The sequence below is a fragment of the Chelmon rostratus genome, chromosome 12 (genome assembly GCF_017976325.1).
Source record: "Chelmon rostratus isolate fCheRos1 chromosome 12, fCheRos1.pri, whole genome shotgun sequence".
Taxonomy (NCBI): Eukaryota; Metazoa; Chordata; class Actinopteri; order Chaetodontiformes; family Chaetodontidae; genus Chelmon; species Chelmon rostratus.
The window spans coordinates 9,883,282-9,898,876 of record NC_055669.1 but is presented as its reverse complement, the minus strand read 5'-3'; the positions used below and the strand labels follow the sequence as shown (position 1 = coordinate 9,898,876).

Here is a 15,595-nt window from a genome sequence, read left to right as displayed (position 1 = left end):
CAGAACATACACACTATGAGGGACAACTTTACCAGAAGATAATTTCATACTACTTCCCAAAGCACAACTACACTACTAAGATGTACAATAAATGCAATAGGAAGGAGGGGATTCTGTTCAGTGTTGCTGTTTACTACGAGTTACAGCCTTTACTGTATGTCATAGTGTAATCTATACAAGAACGAGACCTGAATTGACAATACATTTATACAATGAACTCAAAGCAAAGCATTTGACAATAAACACATTTCAAACTCAATCAGGTGATGGAATACAAAACATATGACAAAACTCATGCTCTCTTCTATGAAGAGCTGGGAAAATAAAACACAGCATGTCCCTGGTTTAAAGTCATTCTTGGGAAAATTAAAGTGTGTACTCTACTTGTTTTGACTGACCAAAGCAGCCACTGAACACATACTGCGTAACCTTGGAACTCGAAAGTAAAAATGTACACCAACAGATTCAACTCTGTCATGCCAAACATCAAACATGTGATTAACACAATTTGCAGCAGATAACCCTTTGTATATGTATGTAAAACGTGATGTATCTAAAGGTGCAGAGCAGTAAAATGTTTTTGTCCAGTGTGAAAGGACAAACCAGTTAAACAAAATGAAATAACAATATGGTTGACTTGGGAGAAATCAGAATGAGTCAGTTTGTTACCTGATAAAGGGTCACAACAATCACAATATACACACTGTACAAATACACCAGCTGTGTGGAGCACTGTGATGAGCATCACAGACTTTATGCAGCAAACACAGATTGTGTTTATTTAGCTGTGCTGTCAAAAGCTTGTAGATCCAAACACAAATTCCCTCATTATGAGTCAAATGATGAACCTATTCCAGCAAATGTGAATGGCACATTTATAACAAGGACTGAAAGCAGTCCTTATGAGTAGCCTACACATCAGTACAGCTAAATACATGTGACCGTCGCCTATTCTACAAACGTTTGTGCTAACTTTGCAATTACAAAGACACAAGCACTGATCTCAAACTACAGGTCATCAACCTTAGAATATGGCTACAAAATCTGCAGGCTACACTGTACAAAAACAGCTTGCATTCTCTATTATGACTGTATTGGCTTGCACATGTCCCTATTAAAAAGACATACTAATATCCGTTCAACTCAACAGTGGTTCATTTCTTTTCCTGAAACAACAATGTAAAACAAAGGGGCACTCTAAGACACAGTGAAAACACATGCACTTCCATTTAAGGCAATAAATCATTCATCAGAAGAAAACACGCACATTTCTTTCAGCATTCGTGTCTTCATAACAAACCCTGAATGGATAAAGAAATCTAAGCAACCAACATAATGCAGTTTTATTTGCAATTACTGTTATGGCAGTAATCACATAAAGAATTAGTTAAAATAAAAATGGTAGGGTCATTGTTATTATATAATTCAAAACTAATGGATATCACATATAGACTTAACTCAAACCCTGCATATTTCAGAGATGGTAAGAATAACTACAGCTGTAAATCTCTAAATAGCAGCAGAGGACTTTTCTCCCTGCATATTTAGAAGAAAGCTGTATGAGCATACTTGGGAGGAAAACCAGGAGGTTGAGGAATAAGGAGGTAGATGTATATTATTTTCAGAATATAAAGACTAGAATCTGAGGCAGAGGTGTCTTGGAAGTAAAGAAAAAAAACTGGGAGAAAGTAGCAAATAAAGTTTTTGGTTAAGGAGGAACTCTGAAGTCAAATGCACACATTAAAACCAAACGGGATTAATGTTATGCCAGTTGTGGTGTGAAAGGTATTGATCCTTGTGTGCTTCAGTGTAAAGGCCTGGGTTTTAAAACATTTCCTGCATCTGTGTGTGCATTTTGTTTGTACGGATCAGTCTCTGCTGGGTGCGCATCAACAGCACAGCTATTTACGAATCCTCATTCAGCTCCCGACTGTCTGTTCTTGCGATTTTCCGTGGAGGTGCTGTGTTCTCCCCCTCTGTTTGGTCCTGCTCTCGCTTTTTGGCTGCATTCTGATAAAGTAAGAAAGAAACATGTTGAAAAAAAAAAAACATGACCCACGAAGCAGAAGATATCTACTGTCAAAAATACAATTTCCACCAGCTTTCACCTCCATCACATGCATTTTCATTAAAGCCCTTTACCTTCTTGTCCCACTGCTGATGAAGATATCGCAGTAGGATGTTTGTCTTCTCTGTGACGATGACTGAGACAACACAGACACTGATTAGATCATGAGACAAACAAAAGTTCAAAAGAGGCAGAAAGTGAGAATGCAGATGCAATCAGTTGTTCCCAAAGAAGTATATACATAGTATAATATTATCTTAATGGGTTGCACGATAACCACAGTGTAATTGAGGAATTGAATGTGATTTCCTCTGATGCAAGCCTGAAACTAAGACCATCACCAAAAACACAAGTTGTGTGCTTGGGATATGCTCTCATCCTCAGATGTAATTACAAGCTTTAATCAACGTACTTACTCTGCTCTGATGGATATTCCCGGGTTGGCAGATACACAGATGGTCGACGGTTCTGAAACAACATGGAGATCCAAGTTATGTCTTTAAATTGGCTAAAATTACCCAAAAACGAGACACAGGACTACCATGTGCTAACACAGGACTACCATGTGCTAACATGACATTGTGATTTCATCTCAGCACTGTGAGAAATAATAAAACGACTTACTGATGCTTTACATACAGAGTCTGCATGGAACCTGCTGAAGTTATTCTTGTTGTAGACAGGCAGTCCCTTCAGGAAATCTCCCTGTGAACACAACAGAAAAATCTGAATAAAAACACTTCCGCGCACGCACAGCTGCAACGAACGGAAAGTCCCGGGTGGTAAGGCTAACTAGCATAGCATAACTGCTTACCAGAGGACAACTTATTCCCCTGATATTTAAAAGCACACCGCAAAAATATAAACGCAACAAACGCTTTCGCTCCCATATTCCACGCGTTCAACATCTAAGACGAATCTGTCCTTTTAATGTGACCAGCACAAGGCACACCTTTGCAATAATTATGTTGTTTAATCAGCACCCTGATACGCCACACCTGTCAGGTGGATGGATTATCCTGGCAAAGGAGAAGAGAAGGCAAATAAGGCTTTTGAGTGCAGAGAATGTCTTAGATCTTTCACCTCAAGTCCCACCAACGACCCAACCTCATGAGAACAATAACAAAAGAGTTTATATTTTTGTTGAGCGTAAATAACGTGTTAGTAACGTGGTACTTACGTGAAATGGTACCATTTACACTGCGTCCTATTTGCCACCGCGTAAGCAACATGTCTATCGAAGCTGATAAGGACCAACCATTCAAGCTAACACCTACAGATATACATTAACGACAGAGCAAACAACCAGCTGTAAACTTACCTTCTCCATTTCCGTTCAAGTCAAGCCCAGTGAGAGTGAAAGTGAGGAGGCGCTACTGTTTTAGCTAACGTTAGCTAGCCACTAAGCCTTGTCGTCTTTGTCGTAGCCAAGATAACGGTTTGTTGATCCGTTCGACAGCTTCTTACGACTGTTATAAAAGATAAACAATGTATGACTATGATATTATCGCATCACGCCACTCCACATCAGTCGGGAACTTCCACTCGTGTAAAGGTAATTAGAAAAACTAAAACTGAACGTCCTGGAGAAGCTAAATGTTACTAGTTCACAACTCCATTTTTGTTATTCGTCTGTTCGAGGGCGGTTACCTTCCGAGATTCAACGTACCTCATTGGTTGAACGAAGGTAGACGCGTGAAGAGAAAGAAAGGCAAAGCGTTGATTGGTTAGAAAATGATTATGTAACAGACCAATCTCCCAATGAAAGAATGGTTGTGGCATGAAAACAGCACAGCCCCTTTCTGATGTATGTCGTCCTCAATGCACAGTGTTTTATGCCTCAGCAGCAGTTGTTGCTCTCAGTTGAGAGGTGAGCGATGGTAAAAAAAAAAAGATTTTTTTTTTAAACGAGGTTGAACAGCACCAGAACACACCCCATCCTAGAACTCTTAAGTATTTACATTCAAACTGTAACTAAATGTAACAACTAAAAGGTATAGGTACAACTCAACTACAACAAAAGCTACCTTTACTGTACCTATAGCTGTTTTAACTGTTTTCAAGTACTAGCAAGCAGTTCCAAAAAGGGAAATTAAGGTCCAATTGAGAATCTAAGAAAATGCTGCTTATGTAAAATATTCTCATTATAAATGTCTGTTATTCTGGCTTTATATCATTTAAATTAATTCCTCAATTTTATCTTCCTCTCTGATTTCTCATCTTCTCATTTTCAACAATTTCTTGGCTTGTACATGAACTACTGAATTTCTGGGTTACCTTGACAAATGTTGCACCGAGAACAAACCCTTTGTCCACAACTATCTTTAGGAAACCCTGATGTTTATTTCTTTTCAAAACACGAATGCAAATGCATGTAAATTCTGCAGGGATGGTTTTTATTTCCAGTCAAAAAGAACTGATGTTTTCATTTGAGAAAAAAATAAATGACATTGATTTTAAATACAAATTTTGTCTTTGAACAAAATTACAAGCAAAAAAAGAAAAAAAAAAACATTTAGTGATGATGAAGAAAACATTATGGACCAGAAATAACGGTGAAACTACCAGGCTTCTTTTTACCCATGGCAAATGCAACTTGTTTGTTGAAAGGCCAGTTTTCAATCTCCCGCCCATTTTGATTGTATTGGTCATGTCAAACCCAACCCACACCCAGTATTACCACTTAACCCAGCACACAAGCTCGTTTTCAGATCCAATGTCTCTTTCCTGAAAGTCTCTTGGTTTTCCAATAGGAACCTTCAGTGTGAGAGTGATTTCCGTCCCTTCAACATGCGACGTAGAATTATTTCAATGCCGCTTTTTGAGCTCATCCTTTTGATCCAGCCATGAGTTCTCTTGCGTTTGATGTTCTTGGGCTGATACTCTGTTCCTCTTTTCCGTGTCCGTACCTGCTGGTATTGCCAAGGAAGCTGTTGGAATACTCCTGAACCCTCAGCCTGTGAAGAAAGCGGCCCACATCTGGAAATCTGAAGTCCTGCAGCTGCTCTGGGCACAACCCAGTTGCTAAATAATCTAAGGTGAGAGGTGCCATTTACATGAGGGTTCCCTGCAGCGATGCTGTTGAATGAGAAAAGATTAAACTGTTATCAACAAGTGTTATTCTCTAATATACACATTGATGCTGTGATTGCACACAAGTAATAATACACGAATGGTGCTGCTCTTTACTTGCAGAGTAGTATAATTCACACACCGCACGCATGTGTTTCAAGATCAACGCAACAATGAAAATCATGAGTAGATTAAACACATTTTAATTACTACTTTAACTCACACCAACCTGTGACTCCGATTCCATATTTATAGTCACAGGTGTTAAGATTATACACGACATGTGCAGTCATTCATAAATATAGAATACAACTATGCATACACAAAAACTAGGGGTAAATGCTGAAGGCTGATGGTAGGCCACCGCCAACTGCAAGTTTCGATATGCCGCAGATGAGGCTACAACATGCTCCTCCTGGTACAATAGGAATACTGTAACTATTACAGTACATAACATCTACAAATGTGATTCAGTACCATCGTTCATGACTGATTAGCTATCATTAAGACACAATAGGATTACCCATCACCGTACTAAATCTTATTTCCAATCAGTAGGTAGTTAGCTCCATGATTACCTAGCCACGCTGCTAAGATACTGCTAAACTAGCTTGCCAATGTTAGCATCGTAAAAAGAAACTACTACTGCTCTGCCATATGTCTGAAAGTACGTCAACTCTGTTACCTGGTGAAATGAGTTATTCCACGCAGTCGGGAAAAAGACGACAGTATAATGTTCATATTTAGATATTTATATAGTCGACACAGACAGATGAACTGTGAATGTCACAGGTCTGCCAGTCTCCATGCGAATATGACGCAATCTGATTGGCTCAGTCATTTCAACCAATTGAAACGTTTGTTGCTAGAGTTGCTACAGTTGCACACCAGCCCCGAGTAAAGACTTTCAGGTTAAACGCTGGAGCAGATTCTCGACACTACCACTTCCACCGGCAGAACTGTTCATTGGCAAGAATCACGACTATAGCTTCAAGGGACATGGTTTGATGTTACTGTTTGCCAGTGGGTAGATACTAAACAATGTAAGCAGCTGCGTTGTATTCCAACTGAAGGGAAGCTTTGCCTGAGAGGTTGTACTCGGGGTATAATATTTAATTACAGTTTTGCGGTCATTGATTACACGCGTTTTTAAAACTCTTGTGACGACTCTCGATTTTTGAAAAAGTGTATTACAGTAGGTGCAGTAATTAGGAACCAGTGCAGCACAACACTTCGTTTAACTTGCAATAGGTCTCACTCAAATAAAGATGTGAAAATCGATGTATGAAGCAGGGCAAAACTGCCTCCAAAATGTAATTCCCACAGTATGAAGGCGAAATATTTATGTCAGTATGTAGGAGTCTACTAAAACAGTTTTTATTTATTTAATTTCTAATTTAGCGTTACATATACAGTAATCACCCAATAGTGGCAATATTGAGTAGTGTCAAATATTCGATTAAGCCTGCTGAAGAGTAATCCATCCAACGACAACAATGCCACACAGGCAGTGTAATCGAGAAAAGGGTTTTTCCAGTCCAGAACTGAAACTCCACCGCTGTGGGCACTCAAACAATCTGTGTATAATGTCATGTCATCTACCTTATTGCCTTTGTAATATGGTAATAATACGCTGTGGGACACTGTCTCCTTCACGCCTCAGCTGGGATGTCCTCACAGAAAAGGATATATTTGACTTCAGTGTTTTTAATGTGAGGATTTATGAGCATGTTGATAAGAGAAGAGAGATAAGAGAACATTAAAGCTTGTATCACTGGGTGGATTGAAGATATGTGCACTGATATATTTGGAATTGTTTGTGTGTTTGTGCATTGTGTATGAGGATGAGGAGTGATAAAATGTAGGTTGGGAATAATGATCTTCATTCTAGTATTCCGTTTTTCTCGTCTGGGCCCAATTTAATGTAAGATTTACAAACTGTAGCCTCTTTCTCACCGTGCCATTGAAGCGCTGACGAGGAAGGGGAAGAACCCCCTGTAGGATATCTTGCATTTTAATTTACATAACCGATTTTTGAACCGCTTCATCGAAGCACCAATGCGTACATTCACAAACATAAAGCAGTTATTGTCATTTACTCCGGCCAGCAGCAGAAAGTGCACAGTTGTTGGCTCACAGGCCCTCCGCCCCGTGCACGTCACAGCCGGCTGCTCCGTGACAGGCACCGGACTGTGCCAGCAGTGCCAATTTGTTGATGTGAGTTCAAGGGTAGCAGGGGGAGACAGGGCATCTTAATCTAATTGGTGAAAACTTAAAGGTCATTTCTCCCTTCAGTGAAGCAGCAACTGCAATAACACGTCTCCATGTGTCGGTTTGGGATGATTTAAACCCGGGTGCAGAATTTGAAATAGGATCACACATGTAGGCGCGATCATGACCATGATTTTGCCTGTTTAGATAATTAGCAGCACTATCTTAAAAAAAAAAAAAAAAAGAAAAAGCACTTTTGCTGCTCTGTCTGCCTTGGCAACAAGGAGACTAGCTTCTCCCATTGGCCTCTTCTCAGCGCTCCGCCGCCCTCTATTCGCCCCCCGCGCTGCCACTCAGCAGCGAAAATGCGCGAAGAGCGCTGTGGCTGCTGCGGATGCAGGGCAGCAGGGCTGGGTAGGGTCTGGCCTGAGTGCGCAGTGGATGCTGAGGGAAAGAGAAAAAAGGATAGGGTTTGTTATGGTAATGGATGTCTTATGGAAATGTAATTGGCACACTTTTACGGATGCGTGCTTTGCTATCATCATCAGTTCAAGCCCCTCCGTGCTCTGTGATAGCAGTCTAATGACGCTAATAAGAGGCTCGCACTGTTTTGCAGCATCACAAGCTTAGACAAATTGTTGCACCAGATGCACCGTTTTCCCCGGGTCAGGTCCGTCGGCCCTTCACCGTCATATCTCGCTGCAGATTTTTAATCACCCTTAATCATCAGTGATTCTGCAGGTAAGGAATCGATTTTTATTGCATCGTGTTATCTAATTAGCTCGTGTTTATCGTGGAGCACAAAGTCATCAGCATCAATAAAGAGCTGCACGATTATTGCATGCAATCGTCTCGCGACAGCGCAAAATAATAGATCTGTCAGTAATATCAATTATATGCGCATTGCTTTTATGGCCATCAGCACAAGGCAGCCGCGGCGTTTTAATTGTCTTTATTTGTGATGCGACGCTATTAAGCGGGCCTATGCAATGTCCTTCACTGTGCATTGTTATTATCGTGAAACACGATGATAAATTAATGATTTACGTGAAATGATTGCAACATGGAGCCTAATGCTGCGGTTTAAGGCTGATGTTTTGGAGTCGTAGGCTTGTAAACCAGCTAAACTCCAGGACATTTGTGCATCAGGCCTTTTTGACAGAAATTATCTTCAAATGGTGTCATTTTTGCATATATACGCATTCCATGTGCAGCAGCTGTCATGTCAGACTGCGCCGTACTGTACCGCGCTGCTGTGGAAATGGAGCAGCACACTGTGTACCAAATGTGTGTTACTGTAAGACTTGGCAGACACATCAACCTATATATTCTGCAATGCAGACAAAAAAATAACATGGTTGAGTAGTCTTCAGAATTTTTGACTTAGGGTTTGTGGATTTCAGATTGTGGTCCCCTCAGTCATACTCTATAGTCATACTGGTGGACTGGACTGATGGATAGTAGGTCAGGAGGAGAGTCCCTGATTTAAATGACAGGGCTGTTGTTGTGTCAGTGCAGATGCAGTTAGTGCTGTTTGTTTTTGAGGTGTGGTGGCATCTCTTCTCCAGGGTCAAACAAACTGTTAAAGAAGGTTAGGTGACGTCCTGCCATGCCGTCAGAACGTTCACCACTGCCAGGAGTGACCATCTCTTTCCTCAGTGGACACCTTTATCTCATCATGGCCTGCTTGTAGCTGATGTGGCACGACTGATAGCTTTAAAACAAAGTGACAGAATGGCTTCAAATACTGATACCGGTGTTGGCTGAACTATGAAACACACCTTTAGAATAAAATGAGACTCACTGCAGTTTTTAAGACTGACAGCTGAGCTGCAGCTTGGACTGTCTCCTCATCGTGTCGACGCTCCATTTTGATGCTTGTGGAGAGACAGCCCTTTCAGTCAACACTCACTTGGCTCCTGGTTGTAACTGGAGAGCAATTGATGCACTGACCTTCAGACCATCGTTCAGTCGCCAGCAACAACAACACATGGACGCACACAAACGTGCACATGTTAATCGTCTTGTGCATATGCAAACGCACACTAGATAAACCAGCTCCATGTTCCCCTCACTGTGGAGGCAGACCTCTGAAGCACTGTGCACTAAAAGTCTGTATCGTTACTCTGTCTTAATCAAGCTGGTGTGAAAGCCTCAACCTTGTTGACTTTGTGTTTTAGCAAAAGCGGATGGAACACAAAGAAACTATTACAAGAGGATTGTTTATCATGAATTTGAATTTCGGATACATGTGGAATAAGAATCTGCATTTGAAGGCGGTTGGAAGTATATTGTAATGAGATATGATTAGTATTAGTTTCATCTGTAGAAAATCTTTAATAAACAAAAACATGAAACCCCAGCATCCATGATAAAGGAAATCAATAAAAATGAATCCCCACTAGTCACAGTTATGTCTATATTTACCTTATTAAAGTTCATTTAAGATCATCCATTCATTTTATATTGTCTCTAAGCAACAAGATGCCTGGATGTTATCCTTTCTTATTATAACCCTGATTCCAAGAAAGTTGGGATGCTGTGATTAAATTAGATTAGACTTTATTGATCTCACAATGGAGAAATTCACTAACCTGTTACCAATCACCTGTTACTTGTTTACCTGTGGAATGTTCCAAAGTCTTTCCTAGTCTTTTGTTGCTTTGTTTATTTGAAACGTGTTGCTGGCTCACATTCAGAATAAGCAGATATTTACAAAAATCAATGAAGTGAGGTCAAGCATTGAATATATCGTCTTTGTACTGTTTTCATTGAGTACATGTTAAATAGGATCAGCAAATAATCACATTCTGTTTTACTTATGTTTTACACAGCGTCCCAACATTTTTGGAATTGGGGTTGTAAATATATTAAGTAGGAAACATGAAACAAACCACATTACATGATATGTCATGAGCAATAATATGCATACTGCTTTCTCTGTAACCAGGAAACAATAAAGTATGCAGACGTGACTCCTCCTGTTCTGTTTCCTAGAGATAACCAGCCTGTGTTTGGATGAAGTGAGGACTAATTATGCTTTATTTGCACAACTGCCAAATTGCAGTTTAGCTGTGACTGGACATTTGCAGGAGCACAAAGATTTTTCCCTTATCTCCACTGAAAGCAGTATAGCTTGAAAAAGTGCTATCATACTATTATGAGACATACAGTTCACAGGCGTGTACACAGTCATGCCCCATGAGTGTTGTTTTCTATTTATATACATCCTGATTCTGGCCATGTGGAAAGGAGCAGTTATTAACAGTAACGTCTGGTCAGCCAGTCACTGACACTGAAACTGTGGTACGACACAAGTATTGTTTTCATGTCGTGTGTTTGTGAACTTGGAATCCCTGAATGTTAAGCTGCTTACTCAGCCAGGTGAGTGTGTTTGTAGAGCTGCACTTAGACTGCCTATGGAGTTTAGAATTTGCATGGATTTGGAGACTATAAAATGAAAGCATCCTTGTTGGTGTGTTTCATTTCACTTGACACTGGCTGTGGTCTGATGGAAGGATAAAGAAGGCCATTTCATTGTAACTGCGTTGCTAGGAAACAGCTTGGTTCCATTATTATAGGAACCAAGCTAGGACGCAGCTTCATCCTGGTGAGCTGTTGACATTTGCAAACGCTGCGTCAGGAAATAGAGCTGGGAACAGTTATAATAAATATTGAACAGCTAGTCAGAGAATTGTGGTAAGCCTGACAAACCTACCCCTATACATAGTCTGTAGTTTTTAATAAACATACGTAATCTGCCTTTTACATTTCAAATTAAGCATCTGAGTGATGATCTGCTCTGTTCTGTATGTGATGCTGTTTGTGCAGGGAGGCACCATGCTGACCAGTATTACTGAAGGCATACTGTGCTGCCTCACTGGGAAGGCTGCCAGTCTGGTCTTGCCCCTGGAGTCATCAGAACCCTCTGATGGTTTTGAGTTTGTGGAGGTGAAACCTGGGAGAGTCCTGCGAGTGCGGCACATCATCCCAGAGCGTCAGCCTGTGGTAACGGAACAGCAAGTTGCAGGCGAGGAGAAGACGGATGCCGACTGTGACGATGGCAGCTCTCCTGAGGATTTTAATAAGGAGGGCAATACCGGCAGCAGCGTCCACTGCAAGAGGAAGATCACCGTCTACCGCAACGGCCAGCTGGTGATTGAGAATCTCGGTGATGTTTTGCACTCTGAGATCCTTCAGTGTCAGGATGGGGATCTGGAGCCTTGTAGCACTGTAGAGGTGGAGCTGGCTGACTACAAAGAAATGCCCTCTTCTCCAGACCCCAACCCAGTTCCTCCTCCAGTTCCTCCATCCCTTGGGGAACAGAAACCTGCACCGCCTCCTCGCCGCCGCCGTCGCAAGCCAAAGCGCACGGTGCTAATCGACTCAAAGAGGGTGGTCTCGAGCTGCAAAGGGACGCACTCGGACGTAGCTCTGTTCTTCGTTCATGGTGTTGGAGGTTCTCTGGACATTTGGAGCAGCCAGCTGGACTTCTTCTCTCGGCTGGGCTATGAGGTCATCGCGCCCGACCTAGCAGGACATGGGGCCAGCACTGCCCCACAGATTGCAGCAGCTTACACTTTTTATGCCCTTGCAGAGGACCTTCGTGCCATCTTTAAAAGATATGCTCGTAAACGCAACATTCTCATTGGCCACTCATATGGGTGAGGATTTCTGAGATGCTTTTGTTATGAATCAATTTTGCAGCTGATCAAAGTTCCTTTTCTAGTAGTTTATCTAGTAGTGATTAACATGCTCTACCCATCTCATTTTATCTCTCCCAGTGTGTCATTTTGCACCTTTCTGGCCCACGAATATCCTGATCTGGTCCATAAGGTGGTGATGATCAATGGAGGTGGTCCCACAGCTCTGGAGCCCAGCCTGTGCTCCATCTTCCAGCTGCCATCTTGTGTCCTGCACTGTCTGTCACCCTGTCTGGCCTGGAGCTTCCTCAAGTAAGATCGCCATTTGTATGGTGCTCAAATTGACACTAGAGACAGTGACACACCACAGTAACAAAGAACTTACAATCTTGCAGCACTCATGCAAAATATCCGATCATCAAATTGCAGACCTAACAGTTCCAAGTAACACTTGCTCTCTTTTTCTAACCTTCAGAGCTGGATTTGCCCGTCAGGGTGCCAAAGAAAAGCAGCTGCTGAAGCAGGGCAATGCCTTCAACGTGTCTCCGTTTGTCCTGCGAGCCATGATGAGTGGCCAGTACTGGCCTGAGGGGGATGAGGTCTACCATGCTGAGCTCACTGTGCCTATCCTTCTGGTTCATGGCATGTGTGACAAGTTTGTGCCCATGGATGAAGACCAGCGCATGGCAGAGGTACAGTACATCTTCGTATGGGAACAAGTGCTGAGTCACCATGTGAAATGTTGTGTTTTCGAGATGTAATGTTACCTATTGTAATGTTCTGCGTTCATCTTTTGCTCCCTCTCTAGATCCTCCTCTTTGCATTCTTAAAGGTTATTGAGGAAGGAAGTCACATGGTCATGATGGAGTGTCCTGACACCGTCAACACCCTCCTGCATGAGTTCTTTCTATGGGAGCCTGACATGTCTAGAAAAGACAGCAGTAAGACAGACACAGAGAAGACTGTTGCTCTCACTGACACTATCCACACACTGAAAATCAATAAGCCTATGGACAAATAACTAAGAAGGAGTCTAGTTTTATCACAGAACCAAGCAGAAGGCCTTTTTCGGCATGTGTTCTTAAGGCTGCTCCCAGGCTGAGAGCTGTTATAAACAGGGCCACGTCTTAAGGATGTGGACGGCCACTGGTGCTCAAAGATAAAGCAGGACTTAGGCATGGTGCCAACCAGAGAGCGATGGAACGAATATAAAGATGAGAAGAATGGATACAAATACAGTCAGTTTCTGCTTCACTTTTTGATACCAGTTTGTGCTCCATTGCGTCACGTTTGCAAAACGACACAACACCTGGAGATCAGAAGGACTATGTCCATTCGTGATTTGTGTGTGAAATCTTTCTGGTGAACTGACTACTGCAGAAAGCATAAAATCCATCAGATGGTGTGTGAATTTCCTCACCTTTATCTTAAATATTCTGTAAAGTGCTGCAGAGCTTCCGTTTTACCTTTACACAATGGTCTCACATCTGCTTGCAATGGGAAAAACAATATGAAGTGTATTCAGGAATTACAGATCTGATTTCCCAGTATTAAGGTGAAGGACAGCTGATAATAGTTTATTATCAAATACTGACTGGATGGTAGTGGAATATGGGTTAGACATAAATATATACCAATGTACATGCAAAGTGTATTTAATAATTGCACCACATGCATACATACATGACATTATGCCAGAAGGAGAAACACAAAAAATCATAGTTCATCTGCAATCCAGCCACATATTAACCACATCCATACAATGTGCAGTGTACACCATCTCACACAAAGGCTCAAAATTACAGCTATCGTCAATACAATTGGCTCATCTATTTCCAAATTACAGCAATTTATTTTGCATATATTGAACTCTAATATAAAATCTAATTCCAAAAAGCTATGTGTGTCTATGTTAAGCACAATGTAACCAATTCATAGTTGCATGAAAATTAAGTAATATCAATGAGAGTTGTATGTGAACTGGTTGCAAAAACAGATGTAAACAAACATGGATGCCAAAAGATTCTTCTCCTTTATTTTAGCAGCCATTTCTTCAATAGTATATATTATCCTAAGGATACAAAGTACAGAGGCCCTGCATGACTTCAGAACATGAAAAGATATGAGGGTTGTTTCAGATAGTTGCAATATATTCTCATATTGAAAAAGCCCCAGTGGACTCCTCTCTAATCAAATAAGTGTTCCTTTTAATGTATATGAAGTATTATTTTGCCTTTATTCTGAAATAACAGCAACTGCCATAACAAATTGTGGTTGTATTGACCGCTTTAAGCTGTTGTGTCTCTCGGCTGGTAAATGCAAGACAAGAGTATATTCCCCTACTCCTTTTCAGACCAACCTATTTGTCTAATAGTGTCAGACAGAGAGACTGAGCTAAACATTATGCTCACGGAAAGACATTCATTCATGGGTGCTGCTTCGTCTCATAGTGGGACAATAAAATGCAAGTAAAAGCACAGTCTATTATGTTCCCTGACAGTGCTTATCTGCTGACTGGATAGTTTATACTGTTTTGAGTAGCAGAAGGTGTAAATTGTTGGATTTGAGACTGAGTGTCCAAAACTTAAAATCAAACATGATTCAGCCAAAGGAGAAAGTCCCCTAAAAAGAGGGATATTTGTACTGACCATGCTGGTCTGTTATACAGTATATGCATTTTGACAGAATGCGGATGCAACACGACTGGTCTTATGCAACAACAACAAATAAAAAGGAATGGAGTGGAAATAAACTGACATGGCACTGACACCTCAAAATATCATATATTCTCTATGAACTTTCCAAAAACCAACAAGTGCTGCTGATGCAATGTACTGTATGTCTCCTTTGGTGTAAAAGGTCAGTAAAACTGTATGGACTACAGGGTGCACATGTACTTCCTCTTATGCTAGAAGTGTGCATATACAAACTGTCAGTGCTCATATGTGCTATATCTTTTTGTGGTTAACAAAATGTGTTAATGTTATTGTTGCATTTATTCATGGGAATCATAATATATGCACTGCCTGAATGTAGATGCATATAACGTTATATAGCCTATCAAAACAGTTGGACTCAGTGTATGAACATGCCTTTCCTGGCATGAAATAAAACAGATGTTCACAGTCTACAGAGGATTTTGCCTTGTTTGATTTGTTTGTGATCAGTCTGTTTTTTTCAGTGAGTAACAGCATTACAATTATTTCAGTACAGATTCGATATTTGAATATGACAGTAATGCAAGTTACACACACACACACACACACACACACACACAAATTGAAGCCATTTTTAGAAAAAAGTAGGTAGATGGGATTTTTTCTCCATTGTGAAAATTACACAAGCACTGTAGCTGAAGGAATACATGTTATGGTTTAATGCAGGATACAGTCACATGAGTACAACCAAATTATATTTCCTAATTATTTGAAATCAATGCATTTTCTTTGTCTATCATCATAGCATTCTAGCAAATGTAATCAATTCCACATAAATGTTGTTTATTTACATTTCTATTTATGTTTAATATTTATCATCTAAAGGTTTTTTATATCTCTTTCTGAAGTTTTTATTTCATTTCCAGTATCTTTAATTTTGTCTT

General features: G+C 40.7%; 3 protein-coding genes across 3 annotated transcripts; 1 reads left to right on the top strand and 2 right to left on the bottom strand.

Moving 5' to 3' along the window:
* Positions 1-1,208: 1,208 nt before the first annotated feature.
* LOC121615179 (DET1- and DDB1-associated protein 1-like) lies at positions 1,209-3,703 on the bottom strand. Its single transcript, XM_041949416.1, has 5 exons — positions 3,390-3,703; positions 2,693-2,773; positions 2,485-2,536; positions 2,143-2,204; positions 1,209-2,010 (listed from the first exon to the last, which is right to left on the bottom strand). Exons 1-5 carry the CDS (start codon positions 3,396-3,398, stop codon positions 1,906-1,908), a joined length of 309 nt encoding a protein of 102 aa, XP_041805350.1. The 5' UTR covers positions 3,399-3,703; the 3' UTR covers positions 1,209-1,905.
* Positions 3,704-4,449: 746 nt separating this feature from the next.
* Positions 4,450-5,954, bottom strand: mrpl34 (mitochondrial ribosomal protein L34). The gene is made up of 2 exons (XM_041949841.1): positions 5,826-5,954; positions 4,450-5,146 (listed from the first exon to the last, which is right to left on the bottom strand). The coding sequence occupies exons 1-2, from the start codon at positions 5,879-5,881 to the stop codon at positions 4,828-4,830; spliced, it is 375 nt and encodes a 124-aa protein (XP_041805775.1). The 5' UTR covers positions 5,882-5,954; the 3' UTR covers positions 4,450-4,827.
* A 2,028-nt stretch (positions 5,955-7,982) lies between these two features.
* On the top strand, positions 7,983-15,017 carry LOC121615367 (protein ABHD8-like). The gene is made up of 5 exons (XM_041949701.1): positions 7,983-8,092; positions 11,183-12,015; positions 12,136-12,306; positions 12,470-12,686; positions 12,803-15,017. The coding sequence occupies exons 2-5, from the start codon at positions 11,192-11,194 to the stop codon at positions 13,013-13,015; spliced, it is 1,425 nt and encodes a 474-aa protein (XP_041805635.1). The 5' UTR covers positions 7,983-8,092; positions 11,183-11,191; the 3' UTR covers positions 13,016-15,017.
* The last annotated feature ends 578 nt before the right edge of the window (positions 15,018-15,595 follow it).